Below are 26,326 nucleotides of genomic sequence, written 5' to 3'. Positions count from 1 at the left end.
CTACCAGAAAGGCCGTTTTCAAGGTAAGGTTCTTCAAATTGCAGTCCATTATAGGCTCAAACGGGGCTTTGGTGAGTGCCTGTAATACCAGTGCTAGAAATCAGGGGGCCACGCTGAGGTTTTTTTTTGCTGGGCCGGGATCTTTCAATGGATCTGAAGAACCGCTTCACCAGAGGATCTTCGGCTATGGGTCTTTCCAAGAAGATTGACAGAGCTGCTGCCTGCACTTTGAGTGTGCTTATCGCAAGACCTTTGTCAATGCCGTCTAGGAAGAAATCCAACACAGTGCTGATGTCACTCGGGTTCCTGTTATTGTGTTCCATTTTTGATCTGTATGTTTTCCATACCTTGTTATAAATTTTCCTGGTCACAGGTTTCCTGCTTTGGAGCAGGACCTCCGTGACCCTGGTGGACAGTCCTTTGTTTAGAAGAATGTTCCGTTCAGGATCCAGGCTGCTAACTTTAGCGTCTGGCTGTGAGGGTGATGTGCCCCCCCTTGTGCCAGAAGGTCGCTCTGAGCCGGCAGGATCCAGGGATCTTCTTCTGCCATTTTCTGTAGTGGGGTGAACCATGCCCGTTTTGGCCAAAAGGGTGCTATTAGAATCACCCTTGCCCTTTCCAGGCAGATTTTCCTGATTGTTCCGGGGATCAGTTGGTGTCAGTTACCTTGGTGGAGGCCGAAGTGCTGAGAGGGCTTCCTTTGCAGCTCGGTGCGGATCACCCCTGGAGGTGGAACAGGAGATGACACGTCCCAAGGAGCACTGGATGCAGGTGGATTCCGTATGATGAATGGTATTGTGTGGACTCACAGGACCGTTTCCAGAGGATCTAAAGATGCTTGAAACAAGAGACAAAAGGTAAATGCCAGGCCGAGGGTCATACACAGGGAATCAGTCCGAGGAAATGGAGGTACAGAGGGGTAAGACAAGGAGAGAGTCCGTGGAATCCAGGCCGAGGTTGGTACACAGAATATCCAGCAGGGGTATGGTTCAGGCAAAGAGTGGTCAGGCAAGCCGAGGTCAAACAAGAAGAAGTGCAGATGGGTCAAGGAGCAAGCCGGGTCAAAAGCAGGAACGCAGATAAACAAACAGGTCACGGGTACTAGAGCTGATGATAAACCAGCACTGAAGCACAGCCAGAGAGCGCCTTATATAGGGCCAGGGCTGGGGAGAAGGGCGTGGTGACACACCTGCACTGCCTCCAGCGTTCTATTGTTGCTGAATGGTAATTCCTTTCCTGACAGTGCCCCCCCCCCCCCAGTGCCTCTGGATGCCCTACGACCACATTTTCCCGGAAACTTGTTGTGAAACTCTCTCAGGAGTTTAGCAGCATGTATGTTGCCTAATGGTTCCAAAGAATTGTCTTCCGGTGGGTATCCTTTCCATTTGATTAAATATTGAGTGCGATTGCCTTTCTGACGACAATCTAGGATGGTCTCAACCTTGAATTCAGGCTCCCCTTCTACCGAAACTGGAGGAGGTGGTAACTCTTCTCTTCCAGGGTAGGGGCTTGGTATCGCCGGTTTAAGCAGCGTAGCATGAAACACCGGATGGATCTTAAGAGAGCCAGGCAGGATTTGCGGATGATACTAAACTAAGCTTGCCACCGACAAGAAACAATGCGGTACTTGACCTACTGATTACCAACAATACAGACCTGCTCACGGATATAGAAATACGGGGCAACTTAGGAAACAGTGACCATAGGTCAATAAATTTCAGTATTAATTACAGTAATAGGAAGCACAGGGGTAATATAAGGACATTGAATTTCAAAAGAGCCAATTTCCCAAAACTGCGCTCTCTGCTAGAAAATATCAAATGGGATAGAACCCTGGGAACAAAGAACACGGAGGAAAAATGGGAGTGCTTCAAGAGCATACTTAACAAGGGGATTGGCCAGTGCATTCCAAAGGGAAATAAATTTAAAAGAGCAAAACTAAACCCTGGGTGGCTAAACTCCAACATAAAAATGCATATTAGTGCTAAAGAAAAGGCCTTCAAAAAATACAAGACTGAGGGGTCATTGGCAGCATTTAAGCATTACAAAGAGTGTAATAAGAAATGTAAAGATGAAATCAGGGCGGCTAAAATAGAACACGAGAGACATATAGCGGAGGAGAGTAAAAAGAACCCCAAGAAATTATTTAAGTATATAAACAGTAAGAAAGCGAGGTCAGAACACATTGGCCCCATAAAAGATGACAAAGGAAATATGGCCGCTGAGGACAGAGAAAAGGCGGAAGTGTTAAATAATTTCTTCTCTTCAGTCTTCACAAAAGAATCGGGGGGGGGGGGGGGGGTACACGAACCTAGCTTGTAAGGCCGAACTAAACAACACACCTCAGGAAGTGCCGCCATGGCTAACTGAAGATAGACTTAAAACTAAACTAGAGAAACTTAACATAAATAAATCAACGGGACCGGATGGCTTGCACCCGAGGGTTCTTAAAGAGCTCAGCCAGGTGATTGCCAGACCATTATTCCTGATCTTTAAGGATAGTTTACAGATAGGTATGGTGCCGGCTGATTGGAAAAAAGCCAACGTGGTACCAATATTTAAAAAGGGGCTAAGATGTATCCTGGGTAACTATAGGCCGGTCAGCCTAACATCTGTAGTCTGCAAGATTTTGGAGGGGATGTTAAGGGACCACATACAAGACTTTAGTAATGAAAACTGTATCATTAGTAGTAATCAGCATGCATTCATGAAAAATCGTTCTTGCCAAACCAATCTATTAACCTTCTACGATGAAGTGAGCTGCCACCTAGATAAAGGAAAGCCTGTGGATGTGGTGTATCTGGACTTTGCAAAGGCCTTTTGACACCGTTCTCCACAAACGCTTACTGTACAAACTAAGGAAGGTAGGTATGGACCATAAGGTGAGTACCTGGATAGAGAACTGGCTCCAGGGGAGAGTCCAGAGGGTGATGATTAATGGGGAGTACTCGGATTGGGCGGGTGTGGAAAGTGGGGTCCCCCAGGGTTCTGTCCTGGGACCAATCCTGTTTAATTTATTCATAAATGATCTAGAGGAGGGGATATCTAGTACAATCTCAGTATTTGCGGATGATACTAAACTAAGCTTGCCAATAACTTCTATGCAGGATGTGGAAACCTTACAAGCGGACCTGAACAAAATAACGGGGTGGGCAACTACATGGCAAATGAGGTTTAATGTTGAAAAATGTAAAGTAATGCACTTGGGGGCCAGAAACCAGAAAGCAAGCTACTCACTAGGGGGGGAACCTCTGGGTGAGTCTAGGATGGAAAAAGACTTAGGGGTACTGGTAGACAACAGGCTTGGCAGTGGCATGCAATGCCAAACCGCTGCAAGCAAAGCCAACAGAATACTGGGATGTATAAAAAAGGGGATTCACTCCAGAAATAAAGAGATTATTCTCCCGCTCTACAAGACTCTGGTCCGGCCACATCTGGAGTATGCTGTACAGTTCTGGGAACCTTTCCTCAGGAAGGAGATACAATAAGGCACGTGGCCACTCACTAAAACTAGAGGAAAGGCGGTTTAATCTTAAAGTGCGTAAGGGGTTTTTCACTGTAAGAGCGGTAAGGAGGTGGAATTCTCTTCCACAAGCAGTCGTATCAGCAGGGAGCATTGATAGTTTCAAAAAACTATTAGATGGGCACCTTAGAGACCATAACATACAGGGGTATACAATGTACGGTTAAAAGCAAACACACACACACACATCATAGGTTGAACTGGATGGACTGATGTCTTTTCAACCTCACTAACTATGTAACTATATGTAACTCAAAAGCTACAGGATTCACTATTCTTTTGACCTCAAAAGGACCGATGAATCTGGGCCCCAACTTCTTGGACGGGCAAGATAATCTTAGATTAACTGACGAAAGCCAAACCTTGTCTCCCACCTTGTATGCTGGGTTCTCCTTCCGTTTGAGATCACAGAACTTTTTATAGGCCTGTTGTGCCTTCAGAATATTGTCCCGTAACAACTGGAGATTAGCTGCAATGGCTGCTAGCTGATCATGGACTGCGGGAACCATAATTTCCTGATCCAGATTGGGCAAAAAGGAAGGATGGAAGCCATAATTAGCCCAAAATGGGGTTTGGTTGCTTGCAGAGTGCACAGAATTATTATAGGCGAACTCCGCGCATGGAAGCAGGGAGTTCCAGTTGTCCTGAGCACTGGTGCAGAAGCATCGGAGGTACTGTTCCAGGGTTTGATTTGTTCTTTCAGTGTGCCCGTTGCTTTGTGGATGATAAGCAGATGACAGGGACACTTCAACCGCCAAGGATTTACAGAGCTCCTTCCAGAACCTAGAGGTAAATTGAACGCCTCGATCCGAGACTATATTGTTCGGAAGTCCATGAAGCCTGACCACCTCTTTGATAAATGTATTGGCTGTCTCCAAGGCAGAAGGGGTACCCATCATTGTTAGGAAGTGAGCTATTTTAGCGAGTCGGTCTACAACCACTAAGATGGTAGTAAACCCTTCTGAGGGTGGAAGCTTGACTATAAAGTCCATAGATAGACCCTTCCAGGGTAGTTCCGGAATTGGCAATGGTCTTAACAGTCCCCATGACTTTACTTTTGCCCCCTTGTTGCGTTGACAGGTGATGCAGGAATCTACATACGTTTTGCAGTCCTGGTGTAATTTTGGCCACCAAAAGTGGTGTTGAATGAGTTCGAAGGTCTTCCTTACCCCAAAATGCCCTGCAAGTTTGTGGTCATGGAAGGTCTTGAGGACCATCAATCTCACTTGTGTGGGAACAAAAATTTTCTCCTGAAACCAGAGGAACCCTTCCCGCTTATGTAGAGATTCGGCTTCTTGTCCTGTATACTGGGTAGAGGCTTGCTGAATTGAGGACCGTAAGTCCGTATGGATCAGAAAAAAGTTTTGAGCCGACAGGATGATATTGGGCTCTGTTGTACCGGGAGTGTCTGGAAACATCCGGGACAGGGCATCCGCTTTTCCATTCTTAGACCCTGTCCTGTAGGTAATGTGGAAATTGAAGCGTGAGAAAAATAAGGCCCACCTTGCTTGCCGAGGTCTCAACCGTTTGGCGGCCCTCAGATATTCAAGATTCTTGTGGTCCGTGAATATCATAATAGGGTGCACTGCCCCTTCCAACAGGTACCTCCATTCCTAAAGGGCAGATTTAATGGCTAGAAGTTCTCGATCCCCCACATCATAATTCTTCTCAGGAGGTGACATCTTCCGAGAGAAAAATGCTACTGGGTGTAGTAAGGCTTTGTCGCTGGGACAGAATAGCCCCCGTGGCTACTTCTGAGGCATCTACCTCGAGAATGTAGGGTAAAGCTGGATCTGGATGTTGAAGAATCGGAGCGGTCACTAACAGGCTGTAACGCTCTTGCGTTTTTTGTTAGTGAATGGATTTGCAGCTGCAGAATTATTACACTCAGTAGTCATGTAGAGATGTGTTGAACAAACATATCCAACTCTCAGGACTCATCACCGTGCACAGCCTGCTTTATGCAAATATACATACACTCAATATTATGTTCCTGGAGTGATAGGATGTATATGATAGTATAGAGGTGAGAGACAGGCGTTAGAAATGGTGAGCACTCAGTAGTAATATTCAGGAGAGTGGTAGGTGATGATAGGTAGTATGCAGATAGGTTTAGCAATCATGTATAGTAACAGGTGGTAGGGGACAGCAGATGAAGTATACAAGAGAGAGTAACCTAGTGCAATGATGTAGATGATGGTAGGCTCAAGAGCTAGAAATCTATGAAGTTATGCAGATGATAGAAATAGTGCTTACATAGTAACAGTCCTTTAGTATGCAGAGGTAGATAGTGTAAGTTAGTTAGGAAGAAATCCCCTGTGGGGTACTTATCACTAGTTGGGTTAGTAGTAGCAAGGTCCAGTAGCAAGAGAGTGATCCGGTAGCGAGATACGGGATCGGTAGCGAGGTTCCGGTTTTGTTCAGGCAAAGGAATAGCTAGAAGCTCCGGCAGCATAGGACAAGACTGGTCAAGCATGCGGTTTGAACGAGCAATGAGTGAGAGAAAACCGGCGATTGAAATAGCCGCTCATAGCGGCGCTCGGCGATGATGTCATCATTCTTAAAGGTGTATGCGTTCCACCTAGTTAGCAAGGTGGGACGCAATATTAAGGTAGAAATGGGAAATAAGGGTACCAAGGGTACCAGAATCTTACAGTATCCCCCCCCTTAAGACCGGCTCCGGAAGGCCTATAGCGCTGGTTTTTCCGGGTATTTCGAGTGAAATGTTCGTATAAGCCTAGGTGCGTGAACATCAGCAGTATCCAACCAGGTGTCGTCTTGGGGTCCATAGTTCTTCCATCTTATGAGATATTGGAGTCTTCCTCTGTGGATACGAGAATCCAGAATCTCCTTGATCTCATATTCTTCTCCGCCTTCAACTTGTACTGGAGGTGGAGGCAAGATGGTAGGCCTTATTCCTTGGTTAGGAATATGTGGTTTTAGTAGCGACACATGAAAGATGGGATGTATTTGAGATCTGCCGGTAAGGTGAGTTGCACTGCAGCTTTTCCAATGACTTTTTTAATTGGGAAGGGTCCCAGAAATAAAGGTCCAAGTTTTTTACTAGGGATCTTTAATCTCAATTTTTTTGTAGATAGCCAAACAAGATCCCCAATAGCATACTGAGGAGAGGGTTTTCTACGTAGGTCGTAGTACCTTTTTTGTTGACTATGGGCATTTGATATGGTGGTGTTGAGTAAACCCAGAGAGTCCTTTATTTGGGTGAGATAATCAGAGGCCACTGGGTTACTTGATGGAAGGATGCGTGGTGGAAGAAGAGTGGGATGAAACCCATAGTTCAAGTAGAATGGACTTTGCTTAGTAGTACTGTGGGTTGCGTTGTTATAAGCAAATTCCGCCAGCGGGAGGAGGTCCACCCAATTGTCCTGTAGGTATGAGGTATAGCAACGTAGATATTGCTCAATGCACTGGTTGACTCTTTCTGTCTGTCCGTTGGTCTGAGGGTGGTAAGGAGAAGTAAGTTTTCGCTCTATTCGTAGTATCTGACATAGAGCTTGCCAAAACTTGGAGATGAACTGTGAACCACGGTCAGACAGAAGGGTCTTTGGAATACCATGTAACTTAAAGACATGTTTCACTAGCAATTCCGCTGTTTGCTTGGATGAAGGTAATCTTCGAATAGAAATGAAATGTGCCATCTTGGTCAGATGGTCCACTGACACTATAATGGTGTTAAATCCTTTGGAAGGTGGTAGTTCTACTATAAAGTCTAAGGACTCAACTTCCCATGGAACCTGGGGTATTGGTAGACTACAAAGTAGACCAGATGGTTTTGTAGTGTCAATTTTGGACCTTGCACAGATGTCACAAGAAGAAACAAATTTTTGTACGGTCGTCTTCATGTCAGGCCACCAAAACTGCCTAGTAAGTAAATTGAATGTTTTAGTCATACCCATATGTCCTGCCATAGGCACATCATGCGACAATTCCAAAATCTTGGTACGCATAGTAGGGGGTATGTAAAGTTTGTCGTTGTAATAGAGAAAGCCTTCTGCATCAGCACTTAGTTGTGGTGGAGGTGAATCCAGTCCTATGCTGTGCAAAATCTCTTCCTTCAGGGAACGAACAACACTGACAATACGTTCATAGGGTATTATAGGAATTGAAGGTATTTCGGCGTAGTTATCCTCGGTTAATCGTGGCAGCGCATCCGCCTTTTTATTTTTGCCTGCAGGAGTGTAGGTCACCAAAAAGTTGAATCTTAAAAAGAATAAGGACCATCGTACCTGCCGGTGGGAAAGAGTCTTGTTAGTCTGAAGGTATTGAAGATTTTTATGATCTGTGTATATGAGAACTGGTAATCGAGTACCCTCAAGTAGGTGTCGCCAATTCTCCAATGCCAATTTTATGGCAAGCAACTCTTTTTCACCCATTGGGTAATTCACCTCGGGGCTGCTTAGTGATTTTGAGAAAAAAGCAACTGGGTGAAGTGGTGAAGTATTTGTTGGTCGTTGGGAGAGAACTGCTCCTACTGCCATATTTGACGCATCTACCTCCAGGATGTATTGAAGGGATGGGTCTGGATGGCGTAGTATGGGAGCAGAAGTAAAGCTTGATTTCAACAAGCGGAAAGCTCCATTTGCTTCTTCTGACCATTTGAATGTTTTTTTTATACTTGTGAGTTGTGTGAGAGGTCTCACAATAGCAGAGAAGTTCTTGATGAACTTCCTATAGAAGTTAGAAAATCCAAGGAATCTTTGTAATGCTTTACGAGTTGTTGGCACAGGCCAATCTAGAATACAGGATATCTTGCTCATATCCATTTTGATTCCATTTTTAGATATGATGTATCCTAGGAATAGTACTTCTTCTTTATGAAATAAACATTTTTTTAATTTTACGTATAAGTTGTGTGCAAGTAGTCTGGATAACACGAGTCTTACATGTTTTATGTGTTCAGATAAAGATTGAGAATAAATAAGTATATCGTCCAGATATACTACAACACAAACATCAAGTAAGTCTCTGAAGATGTCATTTATGAATCGTTGAATGGCTGCGGGAGCATTACACAACCCGAATGGCATCACAAGGTACTCGAACAATCCGTATCTGGTTCTGAATGCTGTCTTCCATTCATCCCCGTCACGGATTCGGATTAGGTTGTATGCCCCTTTTAGGTCCAATTTCGAAAAGTAGGTAGCCCCGCGCACCTGTTCAATAAGTTCAGGAATGAGGTGTAAGGGATAGCGATCCTTTATTGTAATGGTATTTAATTGCCTGTAATCAATAATAGGCCTGAGACTTGAATCCTTATTGCGGACAAAGAAGAGTCCTGCAGCAGTAGAGGAAGTAGAAGGTCTGATAAACCCTTTCGCCAAATTCTCATCCAAGTATTCCTTGAGATGAGAGAGTTCATCCTGTGAAAGAGGATAAACATGACCGAAAGGCAACTTGCTATTAGGGAGTAGATCGATACAACAATCATAGTCCCTATGGGGAGGCAATACTTGAGCATTTTTCTCAAGGAAGACTTCCGACAAATCCTGGTAACATAGTGGTATAATCTCATCTGTCACCACAGACAGGATCTTTCCATATGATGAGAGATTACACGTGGTTTCGCAATAGTGAGAAGAGAAGGTTAGAGTTCTTGTTTTCCAATCAATGATTGGTTGATGTATGTGTAACCAGGGAAGTCCCAAAATAATGGGAAAATGTGGTGAGGTTAGTACATCAAAAGTGGTAGTCTCCATATGAGACTCATTGGCAGTGACAAGGAGTGCTTGTGTCTGTTTGGTGATTGGACCAGAGGATAACGGAATACCGTTAATGAAACTAACAGAGACAGGTTTGAGTTTTGAAATAATAGGTATTTTATTTAAGGTAGCAAAACAAGTATCCATATAGTTCCCACAAGATCCTGTGTCGATCATAGCCTTGGTGGTGATCCTAGTTTGGTCCCACTGTAATGTCAAATGAATAAAAAGATAAGGATTAGAAAAGGAAGTCGTTAGTCCCCCTAGCAAGACATTTGAACACTCACCCTCTTTTTTGCAGACAAGGGGACAGCCGCTTAACAAATGATCCGGGGAGGCGCAGTACATGCAGAGATGTTCGGATCTTCTCCTGGCACGTTCGGTAAAGGATAAAGGTGGACGTATCATTCCTACCTCCATAGGAGTAGGGTCAACAGCCGACATCCGAGAAGGACTGGACAATGGCAATCCCATCTTCTCAGCCTTTCTTTCTCGCAGTCGTCTGTCAATATTGATACTGGTCTGTATCAGGGCATCCAAGGTGTCAGGTAAATCCGCTCGGGCGAGCTAGTCTTTAACGGCTTCTGATAGGCTGAGTCTGAACTGAGTTCTTAGAGATGTATCATTCCACCCTGAATCAAGGGTCCATCTCTTGAACTCTGCCACAAAGTCTTCAACAGGTCTCCTTCCTTGTTTTAAAGCCCTCAATTGGGTATCAGCAGTACTCTGCCTATTGGGGTCTTCATATAAACTAGCGAGTTGCGCTAGGAATAAAGGATAGGAATTGAGAAGTGGATCATCTTTCTCAAAGAGAGAGTCTGCCCAGGCACGGGGACCACCCATCAGATAGGAAATAGTGGTACAGACTTTAATTTGGTCAGTAGGGTAGGTACGAGGTTTTAACAAGAAAAGCAATTGACATGCGTTTTTAAATTCACGAAATTTTTTCCGATCACCTGTAAACACTAGAGGAGGGTTAATCTTAGGCTCACGGGGCTGAGCAGCAGAGAGCTGTGCAAGACGGCCAACCTGCTGTCTCAAAGCCTGATTTTCGTTTTTTACCTCTGTAAGAGCAAGTATCAAAGCATCTACTTGTTGTTTTAATTGCATTACTTGAGTGGGTAATTCTGCTGAATCCATATTTTAGGGCTCGTTCAATCTGTAACGCTCTTGCGTTTTTTGTTAGTGAATGGATTTGCAGCTGCAGAATTATTACACTCAGTAGTCATGTAGAGATGTGTTGAACAAACATATCCAACTCTCAGGACTCATTACCGTGCACAGCCTGCTTTATGCAAATATACATACACTCAATATGATGTTCCTGGAGTGATAGGATGTATATGATAGTATAGAGGTGAGAGACAGGCGTTAGAAATGGTGAGCACTCAGTAGTAATATTCAGGAGAGTGGTAGGTGATGATAGGTAGTATGCAGATAGGTTTAGCAATCATGTATAGTAACAGGTGGTAGGGGACAGCAGATGAAGTATACAAGAGAGAGTAACCTAGTGCAATGATGTAGATGATGGTAGGCTCAAGAGTTAGCAATCTATGAAGTTATGCAGATGATAGAAATAGTGCTTACATAGTAACAGTCCTTTAGTATGCAGAGGTAGATAGTGTAAGTTAGTTAGGAAGAAATCCCCTGTGGGGTACTTATCACTAGTTGGGTTAGTAGTAGCAAGGTCCAGTAGCAAGAGAGTGATCCGGTAGCGAGATACGGGATCGGTAGCGAGGTTCCGGTTTTGTTCAGGCAAAGGAATAGCTAGAAGCTCCGGCAGCATAGGACAAGACTGGTCAAGCATGCGGTTTGAACGAGCAATGAGTGAGAGAAAACCGGCGATTGAAATAGCCGCTCATAGTGGCGCTCGGCGATGATGTCATCGTTCTTAAAGGTGTATGCGTTCCACCTAGTTAGCAAGGTGGGACGCAATATTAAGGTAGAAATGGGAAATAAGGGTACCAAGGGTACCAGAATCTTACACAGGCTCTTTAATTTATCAAAGGCTAACTGGGCCTCTGGCAACCAGCGGAAACGGATCTGCTGGCGTGTTAGCTGGGTGATGGGTGTGACAATTGTTGAGAAGCCTTTTACAAATCTTCTGTAGAAGTTAGCGAAGCCCACAAATCGCTGAACTCCTTTCTTATCCGTGGGGGCTGGCCACTCCAAAATTGCCTTCACCTTCTGAGGATCCATCGAGACACCCTCTGTTGAAATGATAAGCCCCAGAAACTGAATAGATCCTCTCTCAAATTCACACTTCTCCAGTTTCACGTAGAGTCCATGTTTCCATAGGGTGGTTAGAACTTTTTTAACATGAATCCGATGGAGTTCTAGAGAGGGGGAGAAGACCAGGATGTCATCTAGGTAAATAATTAAGAAGTTATCCAGAAATTCACCGGAAAATGTCATTTACCAGATGTTGGAAAGTGGCCGGGGCATTGCGCAGCCCGAATGGCATGACCATATATTCGTAGTGGCCAAAACGGGTTCTAAATGCAGTTTTCCACTCATCCCCCTCTCGGATGTGGATAAGATTGTATGCCCCTCGGAGGTCTAGTTTAGTAAAGACTCGAGCATTCCGGAACCACTGGAACAATTCTGGAATTAGAGGGAGAGGGTAGCGGTTTTTAATGGTAACTTTGTTGAGTTCCCGATAATCAACACAAGGTCTTAACGTACCGTCCTTCTCTACAAAAAATATTCCAGTGCCAGCTGGGGAGGATGAGGGCCTGATGAACCCCTTTTTCAGATTATCATCGACATAGGACTGGAGAGTTTCTAATTCCTTTTCAGATAGGGGGAAGATACTTCCAAAAAGGGATCTCTGCCCCTGGGAGAAGCTCAATGGGGCAGTCGTAGGGCCTGTGAAGGGGTAGAACATCAGCTTTCTTCTTGTCGAAAATATCCTTAAAGTCCCGGTAAGCTGCAGGAATGTCTTCAGAGGAGTCTGAGGCCGGATTGTGGGCTTGGAGCCATGGTAGGCCTAGGATGACCGGGAATAAGGGAGAGGACAGGACATCGAAGCGGAGGAGCTCTTGATGACCCGAGTCCATGGTAGTAAGGACCGGGTAGGTCTCCCTGGTCATGGGTCCGGAACTAGGCAGGGATCCGTCGGCCAGGAAAACTTGAAGCTGTTGCTCCTTGGCTTGCAGGGGTACCCCTAGCTTCGCAGCTAGTGTACAATCCAGGAAGCAACTGCAAGCTCCGGAATCAATAATTGCCGTGAGCTGGATCCTCTCTTCTGCTACCTGTAGGGAGACAGGAAGGATAAGGTGAGCAGGGGATGGCTCAGAGACCTGACAGTTCGGGACAGACCGTGAACAGCACTTACTAGGCCTCACAGGGCAATTGCGGAGGAAGTGGTGGGAAGCTCCGCAGTATAGACAGAGGTTCGCCTGGCGGCGGCGTTGTCTCTCTTCGGGGGTCAGGGAAGAACGAATGAGCCCAATTTGCATAAGTTCCCCGTCTGCAGGGGCATTGACAGCTGGTCCCATAAATGGGACCTTTGGCATGACCCACGTGGCTCGAGATCCTTGAAGGCGTTCTGAGCGTCGCTCCCGCAGACGCCTATCCATTTGGATGGCAATAGCGATTAGATCCTCTAAGGATGCAGGTGTTTCTACCCGAGCCAGCTCGTCTTTTAAAGCTTCCGAGAGGCCATGACGGTACTGGTATTTCAATGCTGCCTCGTTCCAGTCCATGTCGGCTGCCCATCTACGGAAGTCTACCGCATAGTCATCGGCCGGGCATTTGTTTTGCTGGAGGGCATGCAGGGCCGACTCTGCCATGACCGTACGCTGGGGATCCTCGTATAATTGGGCCATATCCTCAAAGAAAGAGTTTGTGGAATTCAGGATTGGACTCTTCTGTTCCAAGGGATTGTGTGCCCAAGTCTGAGGTTCTTCGGCCAGTAGAGAAATTATGAATCCCATCTTGACGGACTCAGAGGAGAAGGTCCTAGGTTGAAGGGCTAGGTATAATAAACAAGCATTCCTGAAGGCCCTGAATTTCCTACGCTCCCCACGGAAGCGTTCTGGCGTGGGCACCCGTGGTTCCGGGGGCGGAGCTGAAGCCGAATGGCCGGAGCTAGCTTGGTCCGGTTGGTCCGGAGCCGGCAGCGAGCTAGTGGTTGGCTGATTCGGGTCAGGTGGAGGAGAAGGGCCAGCCATGTTGAGTACTCGACCCTCTAGCTGGAAGTACCCATTTTGTAGCCTTTGCACATCTTGGGTCAGGGCTGAAACCTGCTGGCATGGGGCCTCGAGCTGGGAAGCACCTCTGTCGGCCTCTGACATGGCTGGTTTATGCTGTCAGTTACCTTGGTGGAGGCCGAAGTGCTGAGAGGGCTTCCTTTGCAGCTCGGTGCGGATCACCCCTGGAGGTGGAACAGGAGATGACACGTCCCAAGGAGCACTGGATGTGGGTGGATTCCGTATGATGAATGGTTTGGTGTGGACTCACAGGACCGTTTCCAGAGGATCTAAAGATGCTTGAAACAAGAGACAAAAGGTAAATGCCAGGCCGAGGGTCATACACAGGGAATCAGTCCGAGGAAATGGAGGTACAGAGGGGTAAGACAAGGAGAGAGTCCGTGGAATCCAGGCCGAGGTCGGTACACAGAATATCCAGCAGAGGTATGGTTCAGGCAAAGAGTGGTCAGGCAAGCCGAGGTCAAACAAGGAGAAGTGCAGATGGGTTAAGGAGCAAGCCGGGTCAAAAGCAGGAACGCAGATAAACAAACAGGTCACGGGTACTAGAGCTGATGATAAACCAGCACTGAAGCACAGCCAGAGAGCGCCTTATATAGGGCCAGGGCTGGGGAGAAGGGCGTGGTGACACACCTGCTCTGCCTCCAGCGTTCTATTGTTGCTGAATGGTAATTCCTTTCCTGACAGTTGGATTGGTGGAAAAGCATATGCCAGATTGAACCTCCAGGGGAATCCCAGGGCGTCTATGCCCAGTGCGTTCTTTTCTTTGTGTAGCGAGAAAACATTTTCCGCTTTTTTGTTGTTTTCGGTGGCAAAAAGGTCTACTTCCGGGGTCCCCCACTTCTGTACCAGTGTATTGAAGATTTGATGATTCAGTTCCCATTCTGCTGGGTCCAGGCTTTTACGGCTCAGGAGGTCCGCCAGCACGTTTGTTGACCCTTTTGTGTGTACCGCCGAGAGGGATAGTAAGTTTGCTTCTGCACCTGTCAGAATGTCACCTGTCAGCGCGTGCCACCCTGGTGGTTGATGTAGGAAACCGTTGCGATGTTGTCCGACAGGACCTGGACGTGTTTTCCCATTGTTTCTCCCTGAAACCCATTCAGGGCCTCTCTGACAGCCGCTAGATCTCTCATGTTTGAGGATATCTCCTCCCCAGATTGGCACCAAGTGCCTTGCCTTACTTGGTGTCCTATGTGTGCCCCCCATTCGAAGAGGCTCGCATCTGTTGTTATTCTGACTTGGATGGTGGGTATCCAGAGTCTTCCCTGGGAAAGGGAGTCTTCTCTCAGCCACCAAGTCAGCTACTTCTTTATGGCTGATGGGATCGAGATCAGTCCGTCCAGCGAAGTGGTCTTCCCATCCCAGTGGCTCAGGAGGTGACCCTGGAGAGGCTTCATGTGTAGCTGAGCCCACTGTACCGCTGGGATGGCTGCCGACATGAGGCCCAGGACCACCATAGTATCCCTTCTTGAGATTCTGTGTAGTTCCATTAGGCGCCTCGTAGCCTCCTTGAGCTTCGTTATCTTGCTCTCTGGGAGCAGGATTCTTTGTGACACCGTATTTACCTGGTATCCCAAGAATACTATCTCCTGTGAGGGGATTTTGTTGTGTAATGAGCAGTCGTTCAATGAATGACATTGACACCAATCGATTTGCATCTGTTCAGGTAAGCTTTACTGAGATTACTTGCCCAAGGACCACATCTCATACAGAAAAAGAGAATGTGATGCCTTATACATTTTTGATACATGCTTTTATAGAGATTTATCACAGTAAAACCTATGGCGGGCACAGGTCCAGAAACATAGTCATACAAGATTACATAATATTTCAATAACAGCCATAATACAGCCTTTGTTGATTATTTAGTAAAGTCTTGGTCATCTTGCTCTAGGAGAAGGAAGGGCGTATGACAATTAAAAATGATGGATAATATGCAATTAATGGCCGGTTACTGGAACTATCATTATCTAAGCCAATATATATTTGTTTATCTGTTATTCCGGAAAGTTAGGGAAGTTCTCTTGGCCGGACATCTCATGTTATAGTTGACACATATTCATAATAAAGACAACATAATTAGACTAAAGACTGAATTTCTGAAACTACGATGTTTAAATATATTCAGGGATTAAAAGGGGACTCTAGACTGCTATACTGATACATGAATACATAATATAAAAGTCTTTAAGAGTCCTCGATATATTTTCATCTTGACAGGTCCCTCCTGAGTTTAGAATTCATCTGTGTCTTTCTTTTAAACTTCTTCTGTGTCTTTAGGTTGGTTTTCGGGTATGCGGGTAACCATCTCATGGGCCGTCTTTATGCGAGACCTCGAGAGCTCAAAAGAACCAGTATTAGTACGAGTAGCCTTTTCATACAACATTTGCATAGCATTGGTACACATTTAACTACCAGTATAATCAATACTATAACTCCAACAATATACAGGATACCATGCAATATACCTGCGAACCACCCTCCAATACCAGTAAACCAGTTGACAGGTTTTAGCCAAGAGAGTCAACTTTCCCAGCTAACTCCAATCCAAGCGGTTTCGGTATGTTCCTTACAAAAATAAAGCTTTAATTGCTGCGCCCTTTATACATGTGAAATGATTGCATCTTCAGTTTTCGTATCATTTCCTATGTAATTCAGTGGCCATTAATATGAAATTTCTGTTATACAGAGCAGTTATGCTATCCATTAGGTCAGCTAAATCTATAATAAAACTGAAGGCTTTTTTGATACAACATCTATTCACCCAAGGTATAGAAAATATTGGTCTTATCTCTTTATCATGGGACTCAACATTAATATCATCATCATTTCTTTCTGGGCCTTCATTCTGTGTTGGAATAGGTGTTAGTATTTCAGGATTAGTCTCTTCTTCAGTGTCATCTGCCACTTGTCCGAGGGCAGCCTGTACTGGAATATCCTGTTCAGAATGGGCTCTTTTGAAGAAATGGGCAGGGATTTTATGCAATTGTGTCTCTTTAAACTCATTGTCACTCATATACCATGTAGCAGGCACAGTAATAACTTCAAAATAATCTGGCGTGAATGTTGGCGGTGTGTGAAATCATGCAATTCCTGATATCGATCTGTACTTCACATAACATCTTTACCATCAAACCAATACCTGACATCCGCATTACCCATGCACTGAGAGTCTCCAATTGCTCGATCAGTATTCTTAAAACCTTTCTCAAGTAGTTCTGGCGGATAAATACGGGTAAAGTTAATACATACTGCTGGTATTCTCATTGGGGCCTTGGTAAATAGCAGTAGTGAAATGGCCTTGTCAACCATCTTAGCACCGATATTGCCAAAGTGAGCACCGTCTTCTATCTCAGCTAGGGTACTGGGTATACCTAGTAAGGGCAAAGTCTTGTGTGAGATAGGTGAATGTGTGCATATCCAACACTTAGTGATTTCCAACTTCTTGGCAGCTTGCAACTGCATAGCCACAAAGGAATTATAGAAGGGTTGTCTCAACTTAGCATGTAAGTCTCTCTTCAGCCTTTGATCAAATCCAGACTCTGTGGTAATCTGTAACTTTTTAGTCATTACAGTAGCATTGAGGAAAAAGGTATCATGCGTCTCACCTTTTTTTATCATGTGAGTCCATTCATACATCATGACCGTGATCCACACCAAGGCTCCTCCACTTAGGATGATTCCCCAGAGATGCAGATCGTCTCTCGGCATTATAAGATGCATTCTTCTGTATTCGTAGTCTTCTGGCTGGAGCCCGAGTCAGCGGTGGAGATAACCTAGAAGATAAAGGTACAGAAAAGTCCTTGCCAGTAGTACACTGGCCTGTATGTTTGTTCAAAGCCACTGCTTTCTTACAATGGGAACCATGCACCCAATACTTGTAATCCTTTAGCTTCACAGCTGTGGGAGACACAAGAATAATCTGGAACGGTCCTTTCCACTTAGGGGACAGAGTAGTCCTGGGGGTGTGATTCTTGATGTACACCCACTCTCCAGAATTTAGTCCATGAGTCTTTTCACTTAGGTCCACTGGTTGTCCTGCTTTGGAAAAAGTATCAGAAAACACATTTGTGTTAAAGTCTTAAAGTCACTGTTTCTGATGTTACAGAAGCTGTAGGAAGTCTTTTAGGAGGGCGCCCAAACAATACATCTTCTCCTTAGGGGTAGTCCTGATAGTTGCTAGGGCTATAGGCAATGCTTCTACCCATGTGCTCTTTCCATTAGTATTTATCTTGGCCAGATACCTCTTTAGGGTTTGCTTACTGCGTTACACCATCCCACTAACCTGCGGTCTTTATGTGGTGTGCAACTGTTGTTTCAGACCTAAGATATCTACTACCTCTGCTATTAGTTTGTTATCAAAGTGTGTACCTCTGTCTGAAGAGATCACAGCTCCCATACCAAACCTAGGAATCAATTCTCTAGTAAGACACTTAATTACTTAAAGCGGAGTTCCACCCATTTTAATAGGTTGGAATACATAGCTGTATGTAATCCCCTTTAAAACGGCTTTTACCAATGGAAACTTTTTTTTTGCTAGTAAATACCTTAATTTCTGCTTTATTCCTTCTCTCCTCACTTCCGGGTCCGATCGGCGATGACGTCATTCGGCGATTCGCAGTGTCTGCTGGGATGTATTCTATTCCAGAAATCTCGCAGTAGCTGAGCTGTAGTGAGCCGTGCCTGCCCCGCCTCCGCCCCGCCTCCTCTCATTAAGTTGTATTGTATGAATGTATTAAGGCCGTTCTCTGCCCCGCCTCTGCCCCGCCCCACCTCCTCTCATTGGTTGTATTGTATGAATGTATTAAGGCCGTTCTCTGCCCCGCCTCCGCCCCGCCTCCTCTGCCCGCCTCCTCTCATTGAGTTGTATTCATACAATACAACTCAAAGAGAGGAGGCGGGGCGGAGGCGGGGCAGAGAACGGCCTTAATACATTCATACAATACAACCAATGAGAGGAGGCGGGGCGGAGGCGGGGCAGAGAACGGCCTTAATACATTCATACAATACAACCAATGAGAGGAGGCGGGGCGGGGCAGAGGCGGGGCAGAGAACGGCCTTAATACATTCATACAATACAACCTAATGAGAGGAGGCAGGGCGAAGGCGGGGCAGGCACGGCTCACTACAGCTCAGCTACTGCGAGATTTCTGGAATAGAATACATCCCAGCAGACACTGCGAATCGCCGAATGACGTCATCGCCGATTGGACCCGGAAGTGAGGTGAGAAGGAATAAAGCAGAAATTAAGGTATTTACTAGCAAAAAAAAAAAAAAGTTTCCATTGGAAAAAGCCGTTTTAAAGGGGATTACATAGATCTAAAGTTCCAAAAATGGGTGGAACTCCACTTTAACAATATTCGCAAACTAAAAGATACTTGAATCGGCCACAAGGGGGCATATCTGAGAAGTCAATCTGCACAGTTTTGAAACGGCTCCTCAGTATGCGGAATGTGTTTCATAGGGGTAGGCACTGGTTTACCTATGTTATGCATTTGACATACAGTACATTCATTAACTTTTTTAGCAGCATATGTGTAAAAACCTGGTGCCCACCACTGTTTGTTCACAATCCCTCCTGTTGAGACCTGGCAAGGCCCATGGCTCAAGGCCAACAATGAAGGAAAAAGAGTCGGTGGAGCAACCAGTTTATCATTCAACCTCCACAGGCCATCTGGTCCGCAAACAGCTCCTTTTTGTAGACCAAGTGGATCAGTGGGGTGAACTTTCCTGTAGGGCCTTGACAACCCCATGGTCCACTTGAAGATTTGTGACCAAAAATATAGGGACTACATGTGGCTGATAAGAACGAATAGCTTCTTTTGCATATTTATCAGCCAAAACATTCCCTACCGATAAACTGTCATTAAACCCGGTATGTACTTTACATTTAATTACTGTTACTTTAAGAGGCGATTGGACTGCAAACAACAGTCTGACAATTAACTCTTTGTGTTGAATGGGTGTTCCTGTTGCTATCAGGTAACCCCTTTCCTGCCATAATCGTGCAAAGCTGTGCAATATACCCACAGCATAAGCAGAATCACTGTAGATATTTACCGTATCTCATTCTGCTAGCTCTAATGCAACACAGAGAGCTGTAAGTTCCGCAGCCTGCGTTGACTTAGAATTTAGAAGAATTTCAGTATGCAGTAGTCGACTCTCACCGTTTACTACCGCACAAGCAGCTAATGTTAACCCATCAGGTCGTCTGAGGGATGAGCCATCTACCAACAAGTCTGCACATACAGGCAGACCAGCAATGGATTCATCCTGAAAATCAGATGTGGGTTTTGTTACTTCATCAATAGAGGTAGCACAATGATGTATTAGGTATTCAGAATCATCAACTTCCTCACTGTCAGCTTCCGATAGAAAAGTAGCTGGATTCAGAGTCTGACAGCGCTGAATTTTTAGATTAGAAGCTGATAACAAAATCAAATGATAATGTGCTATCCCTTGTACTGTGAAGTGTTTAGTATAGGCACTATTTAACATAGCCTCCAAATCATGGGGGCACATCAAATACAAAGTGTTGCCTAATACAATGTCTACAGTCTTTTTCAACCAGTAGGGCAGACGCCGCTACTGCTTTTGGACATCCAGGTAGCCCACTGGCTAAGCTGTCCAATGGGTAACTGTAGTACCCCACTGGGCGATGTCTGGCACAGAAGTGTTGCGTTAACACCCCATTCGCATGTCCATTTATTTCTGTGCAAAAAAAAATGAAATCTTTGCTATAATCCGGCAAACCAAGACTGGGCACTGTTAGCAGAGATGCTTCCATAACTGAAGGGGTTAACTCTTCCGAAGTGAATTTATAATTGCTTTTTGTTTGTCTCTTCAACAATTCCTGTAGAGGTCCTACACTGCCCCTCTTTGGATCTCCAGTTCTCCCTTTTGGCCTGGGGGACCCCAAATTGGAAATGTACACTATTCCTGATGGGGGATAAGGGGGTTCCGTCACCTGTACTGTAGAAACCAGCATTCCCCTGGGTTTAATAACCTTTTCTTTAACCTCAGGGACTTGCATTTTCATTATTTTAGTTTTTTCCTTTCTCTCTATTTTTTCCTTAACCGCTTGCCGACTGCTCACAGTATATTTACTGCGGCAGTCAGCCCCTCACAGGCAGAGTGACGTAGGTCTACATCGCTCGCCTGTGAGGCTCTGGGGAGTGAGCGCGCGCCCGCGGAGGCGCGCTCCCGCTCCCGCGCAGTCACGGACCCCCCCGCGCGTGTGACCAGCGGACCCGATGTCCGCCGGTCACTCGGCGATCGGCGGGGGAGAGGGAGAATGTCAGGCAGCTTGTGTAAACAAGCCACCTGTCATTCTCCTCGCTGTAAAAACACTGATCACATGGATCTACTATGTAGATCCGTTGATCAGTGTCCTTACAGCTCAAGCCACAGCCAATCACAGTAGAAAGCACGCCCCTAGGGACACACACAGCCCCTCCCTCCCAAATAAAGTTAACCCCTTCACTACCAGTGTATTTTTACAGTAACAGTGCATATATATATCACTGATTACTGTAGAAATGCCACTGGTAACCCCAAAAGTGTCAAAAATGTCAGTCAAGGGTCCGATCTGTCCGCCCCAATGTCGCAGTACCGCAAAAAAAATCGCAGATCGCCGCCATTACACGTTAAAAAAAAAACCACCAAAAATGACAGAAATCTTTCCCTTTGTTAGTAAACGCGATAACTTTTGCGCAAACCAATCAAAATACGCTTTTTGTGTTTTTTTTCACCAAACATAGGTAGCATAAAACAAATTGGCCGAAAATTTTAAAAAATTTTGATTTTTAAATTTTTTTTTTGGGGAATTTCATATAAAAAAATGTGAAAAATATTGTTATTTTTGTAAAATGTACGCTCTTTTTTTGTTTATAGCGCAAAAAGTAAAAATCGCATGGGTGATCAAATACCACCAAAAGAAAGCTCTGTTTGTGGGAAAAAAAGGACGCCAAATTCGTTTAGATACAGCGTCGCACGACCGCGCAATTGTCTGTTAAAGTCACGCAGTGCCGAATCGCAAAATACACCCTGGTCGTTTAGCAGGAAAATCCTCCGGGGCTTAAGTGGTTAAAGCGGAGTTCCGGGCACAAAATCGATGTTTTTTTTGTGCTTGTCCGCTAGTTCTGGATAACCTGAAAAGGAATTGGATAGTTAGGTTTTTTTTTTTTAAAAACTCACCTTGTAATTGTAGATCGTAAATACTCACCTCAGGGTACTTCCTCCCTTGGAGCCGCGGCTCACCCCGTCACTTCCTGCCTCGCGATGATTCCTGGGAGCTGAACGTCATAGCTCCCAGGAATCAATGCGACGGCACCGGCCCCGCACGTCATTTTCGGGCGACGCCTCATTCCCCTGCTAAACAGCTTCTGGGCATGCCCAGAAGCTGTTTAGGAATGCGGCGCCGCACCGGAAGTGACGAGAGGGGCCGGTGCGGCGCATTCTGGGAGAAGAAGACGCGGAAGAAGACGCAGAAGAGGACCGCGCCGGCTTCAGCTGCCCACAAGAGAGATGGAAACGCTGTGGAAGAAATTTTATAAGTAAGTATTTCTTCTAAAAGGTAAGTGCGAACCGGGACAGATCAGAGGCTAGCCATTGTGGAATGTGCTAGCCCTGACTGTCCCGGGGGTATGCTTATTGAAAAATTACATCTGTGCCCGGAACTCCGCTTTAACACTTCACAATAGGGATGGGCGATAAATCGATTTAATCGATTTATCGATTTTTTGGCTTGCAACGTTTTTTTTTTTGTCAAACTCGAGTTACATAGTTACATAGTTTTTTCGAGTTTTTCTGTATGTACAATACTAGCCACCGAACTCCTCACCGCCGCGCCTGGATGTGACGTCGGCTTCGGGGCGGGCGCGGGCGGTGCGTCTGTACAGGCCGGGGCTGCGGCGCGCTGTGATATATACAGTCCCCGGCCTGGATGTGACGTCAGCTGCGGGGCGGGCGGTGCGTCTGTACAGGCCAGGGCTGCGGCGCGCTGTGATCATCACAGCGCGCCGCAGCCCCGGCCTGTACAGACGCACCGCCCGCCCCGCAGCTGACGTCACATCCAGGCCGGGGAGACTGTCTGTACCTATCACAGCGCGCCGCAGCCCCGGCCTGTACAGACGCACCGCCCGCCCCCGCAGCTGACGTCACATCCAGGCGCGGCGGTGGGGAGTTCGGTGGCTAGTAGGTTGCACTGGCTGGCTAGTATTGTAAAAAAACTTGAGTTAAACAAAAAAAACGGTAAACTAAACCCCTTTCAAATTAAAAAAAAAAGGTTGTGTGCCCAAAGGTGCCCCTGGTCTACTAGGACGCCAGAAAACTGAGAAAAGCCTCTGTATTGCAACTTGCAAGCTAAGTTGAAAAAAAAGGTAATTTAATAAAAAAAACGTTTCAAAATAAACGTTCCTGTGGACTAGGAGCTGGCTGGACTGGAGCCAAGGGCAGGCCCAGGGTGTGTGTTGTTACGCAGGGGCTGGCTGCACAAGGCAGAAAAAACTATTTTTGAAAAAACTCAAAAAAATAGTTACTTTCAGTTTCAAACAAGTTAAAGTCAAAAAAAGGTGGCCGGTTACTGACTGTGGACTCGTTCTCTGGACTGTCACTGACTGTACCTATCGCAGCGCCGCAGCCCCTGTACAGACGCACTGCCCACAGCTAACATCACAACATCCAGGCGCGGCGGTGGTCCGTCAGTCAGACACACATATACAGTGCTTCTCCTTCCTCAGTCTTCCCTCAACACAGTGAGCTCTCCTCCCTCCCCGCTCAGCGCGACGCCCCCACGTCTTCTTTTACTGTCTATCTAGTAGTCTATTAAAAGAACAACACAGTCAAAAAATTAACAACATGGCAGCGTGTAGTACTACTAGCACTAGCAAAGAACTACTTCCAAAGAAAGGCACAGGTAATTCTGTAATTTGGAACTGGTTTGGTTTTGATGCAGCAGACAATACACAGACGAAGCCTTGCTGCAAAATATGTTTCAAGGCTGTTGCTACTGGAAGCAGCAGTACAACAAATCTTTTCCAGCACCTGAGGAATAAACATAGCGAAGAATGGGAGAAGTGCAGCCGGCTCCGTAGCGAAAACAGCTCCTCTAGCACACCTACTAAGGCTACTATTGCTGCTAAAAAGCAAACTACACTTCCTGAGAGCTTTACAAACTGTGTGCCTTATAAGAACGGAGCGCGATGGAAAGCGATTACAGAGGCGATCACGTATTATATTGCCACAGACATGCTGCCAATTTATTCTGTCGAAAAGCGAGGCTTTAATCACTTGATGAAAGTATTAGATGCGAGGTACGTTGTCCCCAGTCGCAAGTATTTTGCCGAAGTTGCGCTGCCTCACCTATACAATACAACTCGGGAAAAGATCCGCAGTGAGATGGAGGAGATGCAGTTTTTCTCAGCCACAACAGACCTGTGGTCCAGCCGGACGATGCAGCCATATCTGAGTCTGACGGTTCACTACATCAACACTAGTTGGACTCTGCGCAGCATCTGCCTTCAGACAGCGTATTTCCCCGACAACCACACTGGTGACATAATTGCCCATGGCTTAAAAGACGCTCTCAGCTCCTGGGGACTTTCGGAGGAACAACTCGTCTGCATGACAACAGATAGTGGCACCAACATCATAAAAGCCCTTAAAGACAACAACTGGCCCAGCTTGCAGTGTTTTGGCCACAGACTCCACAATGCTATAGGTAAGAGTTGGTGTAAGAATAAATAGGTGCACAATACTTGCACATTGTAAAGTACTGTTTGCTCATAATTTAAATAGCCAGAACTGTATACTAAATATCTTTTCACATTTATTACAGAGAATGGTGTAAAGGATCCAAGGATCGATCGGGCCATAGGGGTCTGCAAAAAAGCTGTATCAGCCTTCTCCTACAGCTGGAAAAAAAGGCGAGACATGACAGAGTTGCAGGCTGAGCTTGGACTTCCCCAGCATCTTTTGATCTCAGAATCCCCAACACGTTGGGGGTCTCGTCAAAAGATGATTGAGCGCTTTCTTGAGCAAGAGAAGGCAATAACTCGTGTCCTGGGTGCGGACAAGAAAACGCGTCATCTTGTTCCCACGTGGCAAGATTTGGAAGTATTAAAAGCCACCAACAAAGCAGTGAAACCTCTCCAGGACTTCACTGATGCACTGTCAGGGGAATCATATGTCAGTGTGTCATGCATCAAACCAGTGCTGCATTTGTTTAAAACAAGTCTCCTCCTGCCAGAGGAGGAAGATTTGGAGCTAACAAAAACAATCAAAGCTGACATCATGCGTTACCTCGAAAGTAAATACTCTGATTTGGAGAAAGAGGAACTTTTGGACATAGCTACACTTTTAGACCCGAGGTTCCGTACAACCTACATTGATACTAGCAAATTGGAAGTTGTCAAAAAAAGAGCGGTGTCTGAGATCTCTGCTCTCTGCAACTCTACCACAGAGGAAGCTGGTCCCTCAGCTGTTCAAGAGAAGAACACCCCACCACCATTGCCACCAAAAAAGAAAATGACTCTGGGTGCCTTCTTTAAAAACAGTGCACCATCCACCACGCCACACCCACAATCTGAGAAAGCTAAAATTGAGACTGAGCTTGCAACGTATTTACTTATTCCAGACATAGAGCCAGACACAGATCCTCTTGAATGGTGGAAGCTGCATCAGCCCAACTTTCCAAGGCTAAGCTTACTGGCTAAAAAATATCTTTCTATTCCAGCCACTAGTGCCCCTTCAGAGAGGGTATTTAGTGTGGGTGGGGGAATAGTTACCTGCAACCGGGCCTGCCTTAAGCCAGAGGTTGTGGACAGGCTCATCTTTCTTGCAAAAAATGTTTAGAATGACTCTGAGCAAGAGCATGCACAATGTTTGAGAGATCTAACAAGCACGTGTTTTGTTGTTATAGATAACTTAGTTTACATTTGTTTTGTTCACTCTTTGAGCAGGCTATATGTATTTTTTATATTCACACCAGTTCACACTGAGAAGAGTTTATTATTTTAATTGTGTAATGTTATATGTTACAAAATTTGTAATTATCTGTCTTGAACAGAAAATTTAAGCTACTGTGAAGTTGTTGCACTTTAGTTTTGCTTAAACCTGGGTTAAAGCTTGAAATTGTTGAATGACAGAGCCTCGTTTACTTTTTGTTTTGGGATTCTACGCATTTTAACTCTTGAGGAGTTAAAATAGCAATAAAGTTGCACTTTTGACACTATGGGCCTGATTCATAGTACGGCGAATTGGCGTTTCGGCGGGATTTTGCGAACCGGCAAATTTTTAAGTCTGAAATTGGTATTCAGAGAACGGCGGGCGGAAAATAGCGCCTAGTGTGAGATTCATTAAGATGCAATATGGTCAGAGCGCGACTTAAAACCACGCCAGCTAAAAGCTCGACTAAAGTTTAGCCAAATTTTCCCCTGTACCCCCAAAAATCCCAAATCACTGTTGAAGGTGTGGAAGTCAATTTGGAGATGACTTGCATTTAAAAAATGTCAAAAACTGACTTAGAAAGAGAGATATCTGCGAAAGTGTAGAAAGGTTAAACAGCTCCTCCAGCCCCGAGCTGCGAACGCGCGAATGTGCGCATGCGCAACGCCAAATAGGCTCAAAAAATTTAGCCAACGCGATTTTGGGCCAATTTTTTTTTGAATACCGATTGGAAATCCGCTGTCTCACCCATAGAAAATGGCAAAAACCGGCGGAATTGGAAAAACATGCACACTTCCAACAAGGGATCCCTTAGTAAACACCATCACATTCCATACACCTTTCCTGCTAACTCAGAAATCATAGCAGTCAAATCTACAGTGTTTATATAGAACCTCCACATTATCTGAAAAAACCCACAAAATATT

The 26,326-nt window shown here is 45.4% G+C and overlaps 1 protein-coding gene and 1 pseudogene across 2 annotated transcripts; one reads left to right on the top strand and one right to left on the bottom strand.

Annotated features, from left to right (window-relative positions):
* Positions 1–17,085: 17,085 nt before the first annotated feature.
* Positions 17,086–19,952, bottom strand: LOC309558665 (annotated as a pseudogene). Its single transcript has 2 exons — positions 19,622–19,952; positions 17,086–17,894 (listed from the first exon to the last, which is right to left on the bottom strand). The product of its transcript is annotated as an uncharacterized misc_RNA (transcript).
* A 3,360-nt stretch (positions 19,953–23,312) lies between these two features.
* On the top strand, positions 23,313–25,307 carry LOC309558664 (E3 SUMO-protein ligase ZBED1-like; the record flags this gene model as incomplete). Its single annotated transcript, XM_082261724.1, has 2 exons — positions 23,313–24,174; positions 24,292–25,307. 2 exons carry the CDS (start codon positions 23,313–23,315, stop codon positions 25,305–25,307), a joined length of 1,878 nt encoding a protein of 625 aa, XP_082117850.1.
* Positions 25,308–26,326: the final 1,019 nt, after the last annotated feature.

This window comes from Pelophylax lessonae, assembly GCF_965119305.1.
Source record: "Pelophylax lessonae genome assembly, chromosome: 6".
Taxonomy (NCBI): Eukaryota; Metazoa; Chordata; class Amphibia; order Anura; family Ranidae; genus Pelophylax; species Pelophylax lessonae.
This window is presented reverse-complemented; position numbering and strand designations above follow the sequence as displayed.